General features: G+C 41.5%; 1 protein-coding gene across 2 annotated transcripts in view; it reads right to left on the bottom strand.

Moving 5' to 3' along the window:
* LOC101150995 (sperm microtubule inner protein 6) overlaps window positions 1-20,764 on the bottom strand; it is a 144,385-nt gene that overhangs the window by 34,979 nt on the left and 88,642 nt on the right. For both annotated transcript variants that reach the window (XM_063696954.1, XM_004047942.5), the window contains 3 exons: window positions 17,366-17,555; window positions 8,139-8,236; window positions 1,273-1,488 (listed from right to left, as the gene is read on the bottom strand). In XM_063696954.1, the coding sequence (XP_063553024.1) occupies window positions 1,273-1,488; window positions 8,139-8,236; window positions 17,366-17,555 (504 nt within the window). The remainder of the gene's footprint in view (window positions 1-1,272; window positions 1,489-8,138; window positions 8,237-17,365; window positions 17,556-20,764) is intronic.

Genomic DNA, 20,764 nt, shown 5'->3' with positions numbered 1-20,764 from the left:
GGGAAACAGCCGCACCAATGCCCATCATCTCTCTGAAAACAAATCTATTAAAACAGTCAGCCTTCTAGAGTAAAATAATCTAGCCGTTGGATGCAGTGGTGTGTGTCTGTAGTCCCAGCTATTCAGAAGGCTGAGGCAGGAGGATTGCTTGAGCTCAAGCATCCCCAGAGTAGCACCCTCTTTTATTTTGCAGTTGTTTTGTCAGGACTGAACTCTGAACACCTATACAATCTCAAGTGGCATATCTGAAGGTCCCCTTTTCACTGGAATAGTTATAGGAGAGAGGCCTGCCTAAGCCCACTCGCTGGCTTCTCCAGTTATGCTACTCAGTACCCTAGTGACCCTCTACAATGGGGGCCTGCCCTATCATGGTCTCCCTATTGAACTGGAACTGCTCCCCCACTCCCCATTCCACTGCTTGCTTGGAGCATGCAAAACTTGTGCATCCTTTTGGACAGCTCCATAGAGGCTTAGATACCTTTGTTGCCGGGCTAGTCTCAAGCTGATTAGGTTTCCCTAGCCTCCCAGGAGGCTCAGCCTCAATTCACTCCTCCAACATCTCAAATGTGGTTAATTCTGTTATGACAACCTTTAATCCTTCCACCTCCCCCATTCCCTCTAACCTCTATTCTCCCATTTCCTCTACAACTTCTTTTGCCTCCTACTCAGTTTAAGTCATCTGTTTCAACCTAAACAAAACTTCATGCAAGAAAAATATAATAGGTGTTTAAAAGCAGAGTTACTGAATACATTTCTAAATTACTACATTATGTTGCAAGAGCAATAGTTTAAGCCTAACAAGGGTTAAAACTCTAAACAGAAGATTTTCTTTTCTTCTTACTGATTTCAGAAAACTATCATGGTGTTTACCCTAAGAATATTTAGAGGAAAAACAAGAGAAAGTGGAAAACATTATTTATAGTTTTTCCAGTATAATAATAGGTCAAAAGAACAGGAAGGGGTTTAAGCACGTGTTGATTTCCTGACTTCCTGAAATTATGACCTTCTTCACAGACCAAAATAAAAGGGAAAGTCTTTTGATACACATTAGAATATTGAACACTTTAAAAAATATTAATGAAAAGCTAATTCACATTTTCCTATAGCTGAATTGACAGCTAGAAAATATGTATCTGATGCAGGAGCCTCATTTCACAAAAGGGCACTAATGTACCAAAGCATCTCATTAAAGCCCATGATTCAGTGATTCTCCGGGACTCTGGCTTAAAATAGCGATGAACAGATTTATCTCTTCCCACTCATATTCAGTACCTTTTTCTTCTATTTAGGAGGTCATAAAGCTGTCCACAGTAAATTTCATAGAAGCTGATCCACACAAAGAGGTGCTTTCTTGGCTGGGACACTTCTAGTTGCCTGAAGATATCTTTGGCAGCTAGAGCATACAATCCTGGGTTCTCATGAGTTCCTATCATGGTGTAGGTCTTTCCAGCACCTGTCTGTCCATAAGCAAAGCAAGTGGCATTGCCTCTGGGGAAAGGATAATTTGCATTACTTATGCATATTAAGAGAAGTATTAGTTTACCCATAGATTTTTAATGACAAAGGTCAAATGTAAACATAGAATCCTAGAGAAAATTCAGCTATAAACACATAAACCTTTAAGGAGAAGAGGACTTTACATTATAAGAACACACGAAGAGGAAAAAAACATTCTCAAACCACTACACAAGTTTTCCTTTTTTTTTTTTTTTTGTTTTTTGAAATGGAGTCTCACTGTCAACCAGGCTGGAGTGCAGTGGTGTGATCTCCACTCACTGCAACCTCTGTCTCCCGGGTTCAAGTGATTCTCCTGCCTCAGCCTCCTGAGTAGCTGGAAGTACAGGTGTGCGCCACCACACCAGGCTAATTTTTGTATTTTTAGTAGAGATGGGGTTTCACCATGTTAGCCAAGCTCGTCTTGAACTCCTGACCTCAAATGATCTGCCCACCTCGGCCACTCAAAGTGCTGGGATTACAGACGTGAGCCACCACGCCCAGCCTGAGTTTTCTTATAGTAATTTTCTTACAGAACCAGTAAGAGAAAACAACTCTAGAAGATAAAGAAACAAGGGCTTTAAAGAAACCACTTAGCCAATAAGCATTTACTGAGTTCCTACCCCATGCTAGGTGCTTTAGAGGATCCTAGAGATGATCTACTATTAATCTGAAAAGTTAAATTTAGTGAAAGAATAGAGAATTAAATACGAGAAATAACAGGAGATCATGTGATAAGCAAGATGGTAGTGACCACTCATAATTAAGGAAGTTTAGATAAAGGGGAAATCGATGTAAACAAAGTATTTGAGGAAGGACTCACAAGAGTAGGAACTGGGCTGGGCCTTGAAGGCAGAAGCTAAAAAGCAGAGAGCTTCCACTGTGGAATAGGAATAGTGTGAACAGAGGCCACAGTAGTAAAGATGGCAGCAGGCACACCAAATCTTGAGGGGAAAAAAAAAAGCCTGAGCTCTGGTTTCTGCCCTACCATTAACTAACCATATGACCTTAGGCAAGTCCCTTCACTTTTCTCTGTGCCTCAGTTTTCACTTTTATCAGTAGATTAGTTTGTAAGTAGTAGTAGATTGGTTTTTAAGATCCCTTCCAGTTGTGATGCCCTATGATTCTAAGTGAGAATCATTGCTCTTGTATGTGGGTACATGTGTGCGTACACACCCTTTATGAGTGTGAAGAACTGCAGAATAAGAGGTGGAGAATGGAGTTGGGAGACCAGCCTGTCAATCACAGTATGTTTTACGAGGAGTTGGAGACCAAGATTATCTGAGTGTTGTGGGATTCACCCACGCAGTGCTAAGTAGAGAATGAACATAATCTTAGAGCTGTTGCAGACTCTTAAACATGAATCTCATGGATTCATGATAAAAATAGCTGCTTGCAGCAAAAAAAAAAGCCTATGCATTGTGACAGGAAAATAAATCTCAGGACCCCGAACTCACTAAGCCAAATGGAAAAGTCAAGCTGGGAAATGGGTCCCGCAAACCTGCCTCCCATTTGGTTCCTAAATAAGATGGCTACAAAGATAAAAAGCTACATATCTCCCTCACATTTTGCCCACTAGGAAATTCCTTGTGGGCTCATGGCCTTCACCTTAAAACAGTTGTGTTGAATTTCACCCTGGCAATGTCAATTGATAGCTTATCTTCACATGTGGAGGACACAGGACAGAACTCTAAGTCATCCCTCTGCTCACCTGAAATAAATGCATATTTGATGCTTCCTCTGCCCTATTGTTGTCTACATTATCTAATGTAAAATGCAGTTCACTGGGCCAGGTGAAAGCATGAAGAACTATTTTCTCCAATCCCCAATATGAAAATTGAGTATTCAGTGAAAGACTGATCAAAGACTCGAAAGGATGCAACTGTTTTGTCTTTTTATCTATTGAAACATTTAAAACATATTTCTCTTCCTCCAATATCCACCCTTTCCCCTGTAAATTTTTTTTCCTTTTCCTTTTATTATTTTTTCCCCTTTTATTTGCTCTCAGATCTTACCTTTTAAATACTGAAGCCCTCAAAATCGTCTTTGGAGAAAGGTATAGACCTGTCTCCTGGGCATGCGTTCTTAACTTTGGCAAATAAATCTACAAGATGACCCTTGCCTGGGTCATCTTCTTTGATTTATAGCATGGACAGGGATGGGGGAGGCTGGAGGTGGGCAGAGAGATGAGTACACAGAAAAGGATTTGAAGCCAGGTAGAAAACAAAGAAAGAGTAAAATGACAAAAGCAAGGGAACCATGGAAATGTGAGAATCAAGACATGGGAGTTAATTAGATGTAAGCTGCTTGGAGCAGAGACCAGCTACTCTTTGCCTTTTGAACCCTGGCTCCCACCAGTGTGGGTACTATAAATACCGGCAGAGGCGGAGTTGGGAAATGAATTACAGGAGAAAAATTTGAACACACTAAGGAAGATCCAGCAGAGTAAGAGGAAAGAATAATATCTACTTTACTTTCTGAACAGTTTAGGGATGAGCTTTTTCAAAAAGCAACAATACAGGAGTGAAAAACCCTATTATACTTTAAAGAATGGATACACTTAACTTGCAACTCTTGTTATTACTAAAGTCTTAACATTCAAATTCTAACTTATTTTAGAAACTTACTCCTCAAAAAGCATTCCCTAGATTTGGTGCCCTTACTAAGAAATTGAACCCAAGAGATATTTCACATTTTTAGCCTGCTCATAAAATTTAAAAAATTAAATAGCTTTTACAAAACAACAAAGCACAAAAAAATGGGCAAATGAAGATATCCAAACGGTCAGTAAGGACATGAAAAGGGCCAGGCACGGTGGCTCACACCTGCAATCCCAGCACTTTGGGAAGCTGAGGGAGGTGGATCACTTGAGGCCAGGAGTTCGAGATCAGCCTGGTCAACATGGCAAGACCCCATCTCTACTAAAAATACAAAAATTTGCCAGGTGTGGTGGCACACGCCTACAATCCCAGCTACTAGGGTTGCTGAGGCACGAGAATAGCCTGAGCCCGGGAGGCGGAAGTTGCCGTGAGCTGAGATCGCACCACTGCACTCCAGCCTGAGTGTCAGTGAGACTCTATCTCAAAAAAAAAAAAAAAAAAAAAAAAAAAAGGCCGGACGCAGTGGCTCAGGCCTGTAATCCCAGCACTTTGGGAGGCCGAGGCAGGTGAATCATGAGGTCAGGAGATCGAGACCATCCTGGCTAACACGGTGAAACCCCCATCTCTACTAAAAAATAGAAAAAATTAGCTGGGCGTGGTGACGGGCCCCTGCAGTCCCAGCTACTCGGGAGGCTGAGGCAGGAGAATGGCGTGAACCCGGGAGGCGGAGCTTGCAGTAAGCCAAGATCGCGCCACTGCACTCCAGCCTGGGCTGCAAGACTCCGTCTCAAAAAAAAGAACATGAAAAGAAGCTCAGTATCATCACGCATTGGAGAAACTCAAATTAAACCTACAATGAGATTATTTAATACCCATTAGATTGGCTAAAATAAGAAAGCCTGACGATATCAGATATTGCAGAACTACAATTCTCATGTTACTGTTGGGAGTATAAAATGGTACACTTTGAAAAGTTGTTTGACATTTTCCCTTTTTTCTCTTCTTTGAGACAGGGTCTTGCTCTGTTGCCCAGGCTGGAGTGTAGTGATCACAGATTATTGCAGCCTTGATCTCTTGGGCTCAAGCAACAACCTTCCAAGTAGCTGGGACTACAGGCATGTGCCACCACACCCAGCTAATTAAAAAATTTTTTTTTAGAGATAGGGTCTCACTATGTTGCCCAGGCTGGTCTTGAACTCCCGGCTCAAATGATTCTCCCATCTTGGCCTCCCACAGTGTGAAATTACAAGCGTGAACCACTGTGCCCAACTGACACTTTCTTATAAATATAAACCTATCCTATGAGCCAGCAATTCCATTTCTAGGTTTTTACCCAAAGTAAATGAAAACATGCTCATAAAAAAAATTATACAAGAATGTTCTGGCCATCATGGAGAAACCCCATCTCTACCAAAAAATAAAAAATTAGCCGGGCGTGGGATTACAATCGCAGCTACTTGGGAGGCTGAGGCAGGAGAATCACTTGAACCCAGGAGGCAGAGGTTGCGGTGAGCTGAGATCGCACCATTGCACTCCAGCCTGGGCAACAAGAGTGAAACTCTGTCTCAAAAAAAAAAAAAAAAAAAAAAAAAAAAAGAATGTTCATACTTTATTCATAAAGTCCAAAGCTGGAAACAATGCAAATGTCTGTCAACAGGAGAATAGACAAAACAAAGTGTGATAATTTCATAGAAGGGAATATTACTCAGCAATGAAAACCACAGATACGTGTAACAACATGTACTAATATAAAACACCATTATGCTAGGCAAACATTATGTTAAGCATATAAGTATAATGATTCTATCTCTATGATATTGTAGAACAGATAAAACTAATCTATACTGACAGAAAGTAAGTCAGTGGTTACCTAAGACCTGGGGGTGAGGGTGGAGGATTAACTAAATAGGGACACAAGAGAACTTTCTGGGGTGATGAAAATGTTCCATGTCTTGTTACAGATACTTGTTAGTCACATATATAAAACTATCAAAACTCATCAAATGTGAATACTTAAGATCTGTACATCTTATTGTATGTAAATTATCCCTCAATTTTTAAAAAGTTATTTGAAAAAACAGTCAAAATTCTCTGGAATCAGCAACACTAGCAGGCTACTTGGCATTTTCTATCATACATGCCTACAATTTTAATAGATAGGTAGGTAGATAGGTAGGTAGGTAGATTAGATAGGTAGGTAGGTAGATAGGTAGGTGGATTGGATGGATGGATAGACAGACAGACAGACAGACAGAGGCAGGGTCTTGCTCTGTTGCCCAGGCTGGAGTGCAGTGCAAGACCACAGCTCCTGCAGCCTTGACCTCCTGGGCTCAAGCAATCCTCCCACCTCAGCCTCCCAAGTAGCTGGGACCACAGGTGCACATCACTATGCCTGGCTAATTAAAAAAAAAAAAATTTCATAGGCCAGGCATGGTGGCTCACACCTATAATCCTAGCACTTTGGGAGACTGAAGCAGGAGGATTGCTTAAGCCCAGAAATTCAAGACTAGCCTGGGTAACATGGCAAAACTCCATCTCTAAAAAAATACAGAAATATTAGCTGGGCGTGGTGGCAGGCGCCTGCAGTCCCAGCTACTCAGGAGGCTGAGGTGGGAGGATTGCTTGAACCTGAGAGGCAGAACTTGCAGTGAGCCGAGATTGCACCACTGCACTTTGGCCTGGGTGACAGAGTGAGACCCTGTCTCAAAAATATAAAATAAAATAAAATAAATATTTTTTGGTGTGTGTGGAGATAGGGTCTCCTTATGTTGCCCAGCCTGGTCTCAAACTCTTGGCCTCAAGCTATCCTCCTGTCTTGGCCTCCCAAAGTGCTTGGATTACAGGTGCAAGCCACCACATGTGGCCCATGCCTATATTTTAAATACTTATGCAACAGAGGCCCTTACTATCATTCCTGTCCCATTCAATGTTTATTAAGTGTGAATAATAACTTAAAAATACATCTGGCCGGGCGCGGTGGCTCACACCTGTAATCCCAGCACTTTGGGAGGCCGAGGCGGGCGGATCACGAGGTCAGGAGATCGAGACCATCCTGACCAACACAGTGAAACCCCATCTCTACTAAAAATACAAAAAGTTAGCCAGGCATGGTGGTGGGCGCCTGTAGTCCCAGCTACTCAGGAGGCTGAGGCAGGAGAATGGCGTGAACCCGGGAGGCAGAGCTTGCAGTGCGCCGCGGTCACGCCACTGCACTCCAGCCTGGGCGACAGAGTGAGACTCTGTCTCAAAAAAAAAAAAAAAAAAAAAATCTATGAGGCCGGGCGTGGTGGCTCACGCCTGTAATCCCAGTACTTTGGGAGGCCGAGGCGGGCGGATCACGAGGTCAGGAGATGGAGACCATCCTGGCTTACACGGTGAAACCCCGTCTCTACTAAAAATACAAAAAAATTAGCCGGGCGTGGTGGCGGGCGCCTGTAGTCCCAGCTACTCGGGAGGCTGAGGCAGGCTGAGGCAGAATGGCGTGAACGTGGGAGGCGGAGCTTGCTGTGAGCCGAGATCACGCCACTGCACTCCAGCCTGGGCGACAGAGCAAGACTCCATCTCAAAAAAAAAAAAATACGTCTATGAAAAATTGATAAGTGATATTCACTTATCTATCTGATTCCAAAGAAAAAATTAACTAAACTATAGCCAGAATACATAATTCCTATCATCAAAGTTCAGACTAACTCCAACCACCTGAACCTTTTTCTTCTGAGGACTTTGATGGGATTATATTGTTAAAAGCTTAATTTTTCTTTTTTTTTTTAACACCCTTTCACTATGTATCACAATATATTTTTCCACGAGACACAGAGAAATAATATCATCAGTGTAAGAGGAAATTTTACTGCAAATTTCTAAATCCTTGGTAAATCCTATAGAGATACTGCATGTTTTCAGAAGAATCTAAATTTATTAGCTCAAAACACAAATTCATGTTTAAGTCAAAAGCACTGAAAAGCATGTGATATTTATAAAGAAATATGGCCTAATGGAAAATAGAAAATAAAAAGCAAGAAAAGCAAATAATCATTATCGTACCCATTGAAAATATGCTGAATAAGTGGGTGAGTAGTCTTCATGTATACATCCCGATTGGTGCACGCCTCACCAAAGACTTCATCAAAATAAAAAACATGCTGAAAAATAAATTTGATTTTACGGAAAGAGACACATTCTGGATTTTCTTAATCACTATTCTAGTTAACAGATGATAAATGCCAAAATATGTCTTTAAGTAACAGTAACTGACCATATCAAACTTAGAGGTAAATAAGCAATCACTATTAAATGACAGGGCCTCCTCTTACTTGAGATCTCTGTAGACATGTTCTTACGAGGTAAAAACTAAGGTACACATTTTTTGTTTTCTCTTAAGAGAAGTAAATTGATAAACACAAGAGTGAGTCACTCCTCCTTAGGTCTAGGAGAGAAAGTGAATTCTATGGGGATTATCCTCGTATTCCAACTAAAGCTAGTATATTTAGAATTTTGGAGGAATTTGTGATCTGGCGCAGTGGCTCACGCCTGTCATCCCAACATTTTGGGAGGCCGAGGCCAGCAGATCACAAGGTCAGGAGATCGAGACCATCCTGGCTAACACGGTGAAACCCCATCTCTACTAAAAATACAAAAATTTAGCCGGGCGTGGTGGTGGGCACTTGTAATCCCAGCTACTCGGGAGGCTGAGGCAGGAGAATGGTGTGAACCCGGGAGGTGGAGCTTGCAGTGAGCCGAGATGGCACCACTGCACTCCAGCCTGAGCGACAGAGCAAGATTCCATTTAAAAAAAAAAAAAAGAATTTTGGAGGAATTCTAGGGGAAGATCTCAATTCTGTAGATTACACAGCTTAACTTTTAATTCCATAAATATTTATGCTCAGCTGGTAGCACATACATTGCAGTAGGCACTTGTAAGGGGCCCAAGGATATAGACATTACCCTAGCATTTCCCTATCTTGCCTCCTAAAAATGTTAATCTACACAAGTATGCAAATGACTGGAAGGTAGAAGAATCTTAAGATAAAGTACGTGTCGATTTCAAAGGAAAACATATTCTCTCTGATTATGAAAAAGACTATACTGAGAATGGACCAAGAAGAGGAATTTGAAAGGGAGTGATGGAAGGGGGGAAGGTATTCCAGGCACAGGGGAAGTATGAACAGAGTCAAAGCATAGAAGCACAAGGAATTAACTGTTTAATTAATTAATGTTTAGGGAATAGCAAGGATTCAATGTGATTGAAATACAGTATCACAGTAAGTAGAAAAGTGAAACAGAGGCCGGGCACAGTGGCTCCACACCTGTAATCTCAGCACTTTGGGAGGCCGAGGCAGGTGGATCACCTGAGGTCAGGAGTTTGAGACCAGCCTGGCCAATATGGTGAAACCCATCTCTACTTAAATTACAAAAAATTAGCCAGGCGTGGTGGTGGGCGCCTGTAATCCCAGCTACTTGGGAGATAAGGCAGGAAAATCGCTGGAACTCGGGAGGCAGAGGTTGCAGTGAGCTGAGATCGCACCACTGCACTCCAGCCTGGGCAACGAGCAAAACTTCATCTCAAAAAAAAAAAAAAGAGACAGAATACTAGAATAATGAGTTAGGACTGTGTTGTAGGGGTCTTGGGACACCAGTCTTAACTGGGGGGCAGAATGCTCATATTTAATTCAGTAAATAGTGGGGAAACAATGAAAAACTAACTTTATAGGCAAGAAGGATGATTTCAGTCTTTACTGGAAGATTAATCTGGCTTCACACTATGAATGGTTTGAGAACAGAGACACTAGTAATTCAGTGGTGAAGTAAAAAGCATCTAAATTATTTGACAACCATGGAAATAAAGAGATGGATACAGAAGAAATTTGATAACTGACTAGAGGTGGGGAGCTGGGGAGAGAAAGGGGTCCAAGACGACTTCCAAATGAAAAATCACAGTAATTTGGAAAAAGACAGAAAAAAGACCCCATTACATTGGGTCTGAAAAGCATTAATTCAGCAGCTGTAATTATTTCCATAATTTAGGGGCTTACCATGTTGGTAGGTACAACTACATATATATATGTATGAATATATATTATTCTTATGTTGGTAGCTCATATATATAGTATATATACACACATATATAAAAATATACATACATATATATTCTTATATACATATAGCCCAACTATACATATATAATAGTAATACATATTTTATTGATTTTTTTTCTGAGATGGAGTCTCACTCTGTTGCCCAGGCTGGAGTGCAGTGGCATGATCTTGGCTCACTGCAACCTCCATCTCTTGGGTTTAAGCAACTCTCCTGCTTCAGTCTCCTGAGTAGCTGGGATTACAGGCGCCCGCCACCACGCCTGGCTGATTTTTGTAGTTTTAGTAAAGACGGGAGTCTCATCATGTTGGCCAGGCTGGTCTCGAACTCCTGACCTCAAGTGATCCATCTGCTTCAGCCTCCCAAAGTGCTGGGATTACAGGTGTGAGCCCATGCTGGCTGATATATATTCTAATATATTATTTGCACCACTGCATTCTAGCCTGGGCCACAGATGAGACCCTGTCTCAAAAAATAAAAAAATTAAAAAGAAATAAAAGTAACATGTATTTATAGAATATCTCTGGAAAGATACACTTAGCATAGGTAACCCCAATTGCCTTCATGGAGGAAACAGGATTGGAGGGACACTTTTGTACCTTTCTATTTCAAAATAGGTGAATCTATCCTATTCAGAGATATTTACTTTTTCATATAAAACTAACATGGAATAATATATATTCTTTTATATATATATAGCTGGGCTACCAAGATGTGTGTGTGTGTGTGTGTGTGTGTGTGTGTGTGTATAGTTGGTCTAATATATAAGAATATATATATGAGAAATCCTAGTAATTTCAAGCCTGAGTATAGCATAATGACAGTCCATACACCATGAATGACAGATAAGGCCTTATCTTCTACTTTTTGGGCCTGCTCTAAATATCTAGTCAAGAAAAAATTATATGGACAGATCCAGAAAACTGGACTTGGGCCAATTTACTGTGGGTCACTCTACCCCAAGTTTGAATCTGTTGTGTGTACCATTACATTACATTAGAATGGAAACTTGTTAGATTGTCTAAGAAGAAACTGAGAACACAAATCCAAATCTACAAGTTAGAGAAAAAGTTACAAAGTAAGAAAATAATGAATCTGAAGAATAATAGATGTGTGAACTTTTAGTGCTTTGAAAAATGTGGTAAGATTTTAAGAACACTAAAATATTAATAACTACTGAAGTTGGGTGACAGGCACATAGAGAGGTCGTTAAACTTTTGATTAAGCTTAAAAAGGCCAATAATAGTTAAACATATTTTTAAAATCTGGTGGTATTTTTTTTTTTTTTTGAGACGGAGTCTCACTTTGTTGCCCAGGTTGGAGTGCAGTGGCGTGATCTTGGCTCACTGCAACCTCCTACTCCCTGCTTCAAGCGATTCTCCTGCCTCAGCCTCCCGAGTAGCTGGGATTACAGTGCCCACCACCACACCCAGCTAATTTTTTTGTATTGTTAGTAGAGACGGGGTTTCACCACGTTGGCCAGGCTGGTCTCAAGAGCTCCCGAAGGTGATCCGCCTGCCTCGGCCTACCAAAGTCCACCTGCCTCGGCCTACCGAAGTGCTGGGATTACAGGTGTGAGCCACTGTGCCCAGCCTAAAATCTGGTTTTAATGAACATTATTTATATCTATTTCATACACGGTTTCTAGGCAAGGAGACAAATTAATTCATTGCTCAAATTATCACCATAGGTTTTTATAGTTAAGTATGAAATCAAAAAGAAACCCACTAAATCTATAGTTACCTACAGATGTGGATATATTCGGCATTTCTCAAAAAAAAAAAAAAAAGAAAAAACCCACAACTAAAGTGGGAATACATTTTTTTGTTTCCTTTTATTACAGCGAGTATATGGCAATTCTGTCTCTCCTTCTAAAAGTGCTCATAGATAGCTTTAGCTTTTGAGTAAAGACCTTAGAAAGCATTTATTGATTAAAGGAATTAGTATCTTTCCTTCCAATAAGGTTTAGATATTGGTTTTCCCAGTACTTTTGTAAATATCTTTCATGAAAGATATGTAAACATGCAAGATTATTATAGTTAATGTATATACACAATTCATAACGTCCTTTGCATCACACACACTTTCATTTGCTCACACTTTATCAGTGAGGCTGGAGTAACACCTACGTTGACCTTACTAACCTTGACAGAATCAGAGTTCCACAGTTTGTTTATTTATTTTGAGACACAGTCTCCCTTTGTCGCCCAGGCTGGAGTGCAGGGGTGGGATCTCGGCTCACTGCAACCTCCACCTCCCAGGTTCAAGCGATTCTCATGCCTCAGCCTCCCGAGTAGCTGGGATTACAGGCACGCAGCCACCACGCCCAACTAATTTTTTGTATTTTTAGTAGAGATGGGGTTTCGCTATGTTAGCCAGGCTGGTCTCAAATTGCTGCCCCCAAGTGATCTGTCCACCTTGGACTCCCAAAGTGCAGTTTATTTTTTAAATAAGTTTTTCTTCAGATTATAAAAGTAACATGTGGGCCAGGCACTTGTAATCCCAGCACCTTGAAAGGCTGAAGAGGGTGGATCACCTGAATTCAGGAGTTTGAGACCAGCCGAGGCAACATGGAGAAACCCAGTCTTTACAAAAAATACAAAAATTAGCCTGGCATGGTGGTGTGATGCCTGTAATCCCAGCTACTCGGGAGGCTGAGGTGGGAGGATCGCTTGAGCCCAGGAGGTTGAGGCTGCAGTGTGCCATGACTGCACCACTGTACTTCAGCCTGGGCAACAGAACAAGACCCTGTCTCAGAAAAATTAAAAAACCAAAATTACAATAGAGAACAAAATATAGAGAATAGAGAAGAAAATAAGTCTCCTTAAATCTAGGTGTTCAGCCACTGTTAACTTTTTGATGTATTTCAGATTTCAGTGTCATCTTTTTTTTTCTATGTATGTATTTTTTTCTTTTTCCTTTTTATTTTTTTTTTGAGACAGAGTCTCACTCTGTCGCCCAGGCTGGAGTGCAGTGGCGTGATCTCGGCTCACTGCAAGCTCTGCCTCCTGGGTTCATGCCATTCTCCTGCCTCAGCCTCCCTAGTAGCTGGGACTACAGGTGCCTGCCACCATGCCCGACTAATTTTTTGTATTTTTAGTAGAGACGAGGTTTCACTGTGTTAGCCAGGATGGTCTTGATCTCCTGACCTTGTGATCCACGGCCTCGGCCTCCCAAAGTGCTGATTACAGGCATGAGTAATGCCGGCGCGGTGCCTGGCCTCTTTTTCTTTATTATTATTTTTAAGACAGAGTCTTACTCTGTCACCCAGGTTGGAGTGCAGTGGCACAATCACAGCTTACTATAGTCTCAACCTCCCAGGCTCAAGTGATCCTCCCACCTCAGCCTCCCGAGTAGCTGAAACTACAGGTACATGTCACCACGCTTGGCAATTTTTTTTTTTTTTTGAGACAGACTCTCACTCTGTTGCCCAGGCTGAAGTGCAGTGGTGCGATCTCAGCTCACTGTGAACTCTGCCTCCCAGATTCAAGTGATTCTCCTGCCTCAGCCTCCCAAGTAGCTGGGATTACAGGTGTGTGCCACCAGGCCCAGCTAATTTTTGTATTTTTAAAAGAGACGGAGTTTCACCACATTGGCTAGGCTGGTCTTAAAACTCCTGACTTCAAGTGATCTGCCCCCCTCATCCTCCCAAAGTGCTGGGATTACAGGTGTGAGTGCCTCACCACCAGCTAATTTTTTTTTTTTTTTTTTTCTGAGACGGAGTCTCCCTCTCTCTCCCAGTCTGGAGTGCAGTGGTGCAATCTCGGCTCACTGCAAGCTCTGCCTCCTGGGTTCGCGCCATTCTCCTGCCTCAGCCTCCCAAGTAGCTGGGACTACAGGCGACTGCCACCACGTCTGGCTAATTTTTTGTATTTTTAGTAGAGACGGAGTTTCACCGTGTTAGCCAGGATGGTCTCGATCTCCTGACTTTGTGACCCACCTGCCTCAGCCTCCCAAAGTGCTGGAATTACAGGCATGAGCCACCGTGCCCAGCCTAATTTTTTTTTTTTTAATTTTACAGAGACAGGGTTTCACCGCGTTGCCCAGGCTGGTTTTGAACCCCTGGGCTCAAGTGATCCTCCTGCTTTGGCCTCCCAAAATGCTGGGATGCTAGGCATGAGTTACCATACCCAGCCTGTATTTTTTCTGAAGAAATTGGTTGTACAGGCAAGCAGAGGCCAGACCATGTAGAGTCTTGTTAAAACTTTAAAATTTTATTCTAAGTGCAATAAAGAGTCTTAAAGGATTTTAAGTAAAAAAGTATGTGTATATTTAGCAACTATCCTTCTGTTTGTATTTTACCAACAGTATTTTAATAATCAAGTATGGTTGTTGCATTATCAAACAGATGCTTTTATAGTGCCTATCACAGTTAATAGCTTTCCTAGTACTGAACTTGGATTATGCTTGCCTGCCAGTATAAAGTACTGAAACTAACTTGTTAATGTCTTATGTAGGCTTTTGTACTCATATTTATAAATAAGATTGGTCAGGCCAGGCGTGGTGGCTCATGCCTATAATCCCAACACTTTGGGAGGCTAAGGCAGGTGGATTGCTTGAGCTCAGGAGTTCGAGACCAGCTGGGCAACACGGCAAAACCTCATCTCTACAAAAAATACAAAAATTAGCCAGGCGTGGTGGCACGTACCTGCAGTCCCAGCTACTCAAGAGGCTGAGGTGGGAGGATCACTTGAGCTCAGGAGATGGAGGTAGCAGTGAGCCAGGATCATACCACTGCACTCCAGCCTGGGCGATGGAGACAGACCCTGTCTCAAACAGACAGACAAAAACCACTGGTCCATAGCTTATTTGTGTGTTTGTTGGCCAATCTTACTCACTTTGTAATATGACATCTGCATTAGCTTCCATGTTAAACTTGTATTCACTTACTGCCAATTTCAAAAAACTAGAATGAAACAATATGGTTTGTTTCCTTGTTTCACTCATTATATTGATATAAAGTTTAATGGTTTGGTAGGATAGCATACTACATGTATATGATCATATTTACTAAGTAACAAGATTTGAAAAGATAGGACATTTAATAAAACAAACACAAAAACCTATTATCTCTAAATGTGTTTAAAAATAAAACCCAAAGAATCTATGATCAATATTTATTTAGCATTCAGTTTGCTATAAACCTACCTTTTCTTCTTTCTATTTGAGGAAGAAAAAAGAAAAAGAAGTCTTCCCAGCATTTTTATATCATAGCATTGACAGGTAAGGATTCGGACCTATGAGAGCAAAGGTCCAAAGTTCAAACAGCAGAGAAAGTGCCATGGAAACTATGGGTATTCAATAAGTATTGACCAGTGGTAATGACAAAAAAAGTAAGTTTATTGTGTTTGGGGATAACAGAAGAATATGAAAGATAAGATGATGCCTCCTTGATGGAATTACTGTGACAGAAGCATCATTAAGGAAGTCTTAGGTAGACAGTGATTGGATAGGGCTATTACGATGGCTATAAGTAGCCATGGAACTAGATAGCATTACAACTAATTGGTCATTTAGTCCATTTTCAAAATAAATATCTCCCACTGAGAACTAATAGACCGTGCATTGATCAGCAATCAATAAGGCTGTTAAAGTGATTGGGTTGGTTTTACAGTGGCCTAATAATTTAGTACCAGTAGAAAGACTCAGTGGATTACTCTGAATATCTCTGTGAAACACAATTTTGGTAACCAAAGAAAAAGAAGAACAATATAAGTTTGAAAAAGGGTGAAAGTGTTAACAAATGACTTCAGCATTAAAGGATTTATTCCACTAATGTAAGATCTCAGCTGACTAAGGCGAATTGCTAGCATACCAGATTTTTTTTCTCCCTACCAGTCACTGGGTTTTGAGGCAAGAGAACAAGAGAGAGAGAAAGAATAAATATAATATGAACGTTTAGGGAAGTAGATTCAGAGTAAGAGAAACTGTGTACTCTCAAATCTTAACATCCAATGGATTATCTGGTTTTAGATTACTCACAATTGTTTCACAATTTTAGGAGTACCTAAATGATGATTCTTTCCATCTGTGGAGTTTGCTGTTTCCCTATGAGACTAAAGAATTATTGCAAGGTACCTTCAGCTCGGAATAAGTTTCTTTCAATACCAAACTCTTTCTCCTTGGACTCTTCATAATCACTCTAGCAGGAAGTGAACATTATTTACATGGCTGAGTTATTAGTGTTTTATTTAAACCCTTATATGTTAGATATGAAATCATATCTCTGGATTTTATCTACCCACTGCAATCTACCCTGTATAAAGTGGTCTGCTCAGAGCCCAATTTTCGCCAATTAAGTATAAGCCCAAGACAGCTGAGAATCAAAATAAGCACGTGGCTGGCAATTGTCGGTCCTGTTGCCCAAAAGGATATTGTCCATCATTAAACCCAAGTCTCAAAGTCAGCAGAATGAGAAGTTCACACTGTGAGATGTAAGCAAGAATGGAAATCAACTGTGTGACATCTCATAGTCATATATTCAGTGACTGGTCCTGTTGACAACTACTTAATTATTTATTTGTTTTTTATTTTTATATTCTTTTAGAGGCAGATCCTCCCTCTGTTGCCCAGGCTGGAGTGCAGTGGTGCAATCAGAGCTCACTGTAATGCAGAACTCCTGGGCTCAAGTGATCCTCCTGCCTCAGCCTCCTGAGTAGTTAAGACTACAGGTACACACCACCATGTTGGGCTAGTTTTAAAATCTTTTCTGGAGAGACAGGATCTCGCTATGGTGCCCAGGGTGGTCTCAAACTCTTGGGCTCAAGTGATCCTCCCACTGCAGCCTCCTAAAGCACTGGGATTATAGGCATGAGCCACCACACCTGGCCCCACTTCATTATTTAAATTATTTTTATTCCTTCATTCCTCCTTTTTTTTGCTGAATATGTATAATTAAATTCACACAAAGCATGTTAAGTGAATATATGATGTAGCTCCACTGCACAAGAGAAATTGTTTTTGTATCCCCTATTGCACTGTCTTTTGAAAAAATGAAGGCCCTGGATATCAATGACTTAATACAGTGTCACATCAGGAATGAATGTCAACACCCGAACCAGAAACTTGATTTTCAGTGTTCTAACAGAAACTTGTATGCCACCACTCAAACAAAAAGCAAAAAAAAAAATGACATACTTGATAATATTAGTTCCAAACATAAAACGAAAACATCATACCTGCAGAATATATTGAGTGAGGTCAACTGCTTCTTTCTTCTCATGCACAAGTAGAGTTTCTTTGTCTTCTACAGTAATAATATTAATTTCTCCACGACGTAACTCCCTCATGCCCAGGGGGCGTTTTCGAACACAAACTCTGATTTTCTCCATCTCAGTCCAAGGATTCTGTTTCTCTGAAGTGTTCTGTCTAATATGTTTATAAACAGGCTTTTAATTTTTAATAATAGGACAAGATTACTTAACAGGTCAAAGTATTGGTACCTTTTAGCCGGGCGCGGTGGCTCACGCCTGTAATCCCAGCACTTTGGGAGGCCGAGGCGGGCGGATCACGAGGTCAGGAGATCAATACCATCCTGGCTAACACGGTGAAACCCCGTCTCTACTAAAAATACAAAAAATTAGCCAGGCATAGTGGCGTGCGCCTGTAATCCCAGCTACTTGGGAGGCTGAGGCAGGAGAATGGCGTGAACCCGGGAGGCGGAGCTTGCAGTGAGCCGAGATTGCGCCACTGCACTCCAGCCTGGGCGACAGAGCCAGATTCTGTCTCAAAAAAAAAAAAAAAAAAAAAGTATTGGTACATTTTGCTGTATATTAGGCATAATATATTTCCTAAAGTTACAAAGTAAAGTGTCAACCCTGAGAAAGTTCTTCTATCTCCATCCCCACCCTGCTCTGCCCTTCTCCCTGCAAAAACACAAATAACAGAACAACAACAAAAAACCAACCAACAAACAAAAAACCCCTAAGAGATCTTATATAGAATACTATTTTATACAATTGTTTCATATCAATTCTGATTCCCTTAGCCCTCCAACTGGCTGCTGAAAAAAAATTTTTTTTGAGATAGGATCTCACTCTGTCACCCAGGCTGGAGTACTGTGGCATAGCCATGGCTCATTGCAGCCTCAACCTCCAGGGTTCAAGAAATTCTACCTCAGCCTCCTAAGTAGCTAGGACTATAGCGTACAACACTGCAGCTGGCTAATTTTTGTAATTTTTGTAGGGACAGGGTCCCACTATCTTGCCCAGGCTGGTCTTGAACTTATGGCCTCAAGCAATCCTCCCATTTTGGCCTCTCAAAGTGCTGGGATTACAAGCATCAGCCATCACGCTCAGTCTGGAGAATAATTTTTTTACTGGGATCTGAATTGGTTTTAAAAAAAAACCCAGCAAATAATTTTCTAATATAATGAATGCATAAAGCACTAATTTTATGGCATGTTTTAAAGCAAATTTTATTTTCTTAACCAACATTTAGGGACTTTAAAATGCATCATTTTTGCATGAAACTGCAGGTGGAATAAATAAATGACCGAATAAATGAAATGTACCATTTTGAGGTACTGTGGGAAAATCGTGACAATCATTGAAACTGGATGACGGGCCAGGTGCGGTGGCTCACGCCTGTAATCCTAGCACTTCGAGAGGCTGAGGCGGGCAGATCACTTGAGGTCAGGAGTTCGAGACCAGCCTGGCCAACATGGTGAAACCCCATCTCTACTAAAAATATAAAACTTAGCTGGGCATGCTCACTTAAACCCAGGAGGTGGAGTTCACAGGTGAGATAGTGCCATTGCATTCCAGCCTGGGCAACAGAGCAAGACTCTGTCTGAAAAAAAGAAAAAAGAAAAAGAAATTGGATGATGGACATATTGGGATTCAGTGTTCTATTTTTTTCTTCTTTTGCATATGTTTGATTTTTCACAAGGGAATTTTTTGTTTTGAGACAGGGTCTTGCTCTATCACCCAGACTGGAGTGCAGTGGTGCGAGCACAGCTCACTGAAGCCTCAACCTCCTGGGCTGAAGCCATCCTCCCACTTCAGCCAATAGTAGCTGGAACTACAGGTGCACACCATCATGCCTGGCTAATTTTTGTATTTTTGTAGAAACAGGATCTCACCATGTTGCCCAGGCTGGCCTCGAACTCCTGGGCTCAAGCAATCTGCCTGCCTTGGCCTCCCAAAATGCCAGGATTGCAGGCATGAGCCATTGTGCTCATCAAAAATGAAAATTTTTAATGCTTTTTTTTTTTTTTTTGAGACAGAGTCTCACTGTGTCACCCAGGCTGGAGTGCAGTGGCGCAATCTTGGCTCACTGCAACCTCTGCCTCCCGGGTTCAAGCGATTTTCCTACCTCAGCCTCTAGAATAGCTGGGATTGCAGGCACCTGCCATGACGCCCTGCTAATTTTTGTATTTTTAGTAGAGATGGGGTTTAGCCATGTTGGCCAGGCTGGCCTTGAACTCCTGACCTCAGGTGATCCACCCGCCTTGGCCTCCCAAAGTGCTGGGATTAGAGGTGTGAGCCACTGTGCCTGGCCTAATGCATCATTTTAATAAGGGTTTTGTGTTAAAATCTTTAGTTGTTGGATATCAATAACCTAATCATATAAAGCTGATCAAAGAGGACAGAAAATGTTTAGTCGTTTTTAAAATTGTTCAGGGCTCTAGGATGACTCATATGAACAAAAGGCCCATAGTTTCAAGTTCAAAGAGCAAAAAGACATGCGTGTTTTTTTAAAAAGCTCTAGTTTGGGCAGGGCAGAGTGGCTCTCACCTGTAATCCCAGTGCTTTGGGAAGCTGAGGTGGGAGGATCACTTGAGGCCAGGAGTTCAAGACCAGCCTGGGTAACATAGTGAGATCCCCAACTCTACAAAAAATTGAAAAATTAGCTGGGGACAGTGGTGCGTACCTGTAGTCCTAGCTACTTGGGTGGCTGAGGCAGGAGGATCACTTGACCTCATGAGTTTGAGGCTGCAGTGGACTATGACTGCACCACTGCACTCCAGCCTGGGTGACAGAGCAAGACCCTGTCTCTACAAAACAAACAAACAAACAAACAAACAAACAAACAAATAAACAAAGAGTCAAATAAATGAAATGGTAATGGTTAAACTAAAATATCCATCCTATCCTTGATGGTGTTAAATAAAGTGGTATTTTTACTTATAAGTAATTCCAATTTAGATTTTTATGCATTGTTCAGTAAAAAAGTAATATTCAAGAAAATAGGCCAGGCGTGGTGGCTCACACCTGTAATCCCAGCATTTTGGGAGGCCGAGGCGGGTGGATCACAAGGTCAGGAGATCAAGACCATCCTGGCTAATATGGTGAAACCCCACCTCTACTAAAAATACAAAAAATTAGCCAGGCATAGTGGTGGGCGCCTGTAGTCCCAGCTACTCGGAAGGCTGAGGCAGGAGAATGGCATGAACCCGGGAGGCGGAGCTTGCAGTGAGCAGAGATTGCACCACTGCACTCCAGCCTGGGCGACAGTGTGAGACTCCGTCTCAAAAAAAAAAAAGAAAGTATTTACTCCTTCACCGCTGAGGTAACCAATGCAATAGCAATAATCTGCCTTCATAGTCAAGGAACAATCTATTCCTCTCAGAATTA

Source organism: Gorilla gorilla, chromosome 13 (genome assembly GCF_029281585.2).
Source record: "Gorilla gorilla gorilla isolate KB3781 chromosome 13, NHGRI_mGorGor1-v2.1_pri, whole genome shotgun sequence".
Lineage (NCBI taxonomy): Eukaryota > Metazoa > Chordata > Mammalia > Primates > Hominidae > Gorilla > Gorilla gorilla.
The sequence above is the reverse complement of the archived record's forward strand: the minus strand, read 5'-3'. Positions and strand labels throughout refer to the sequence as shown.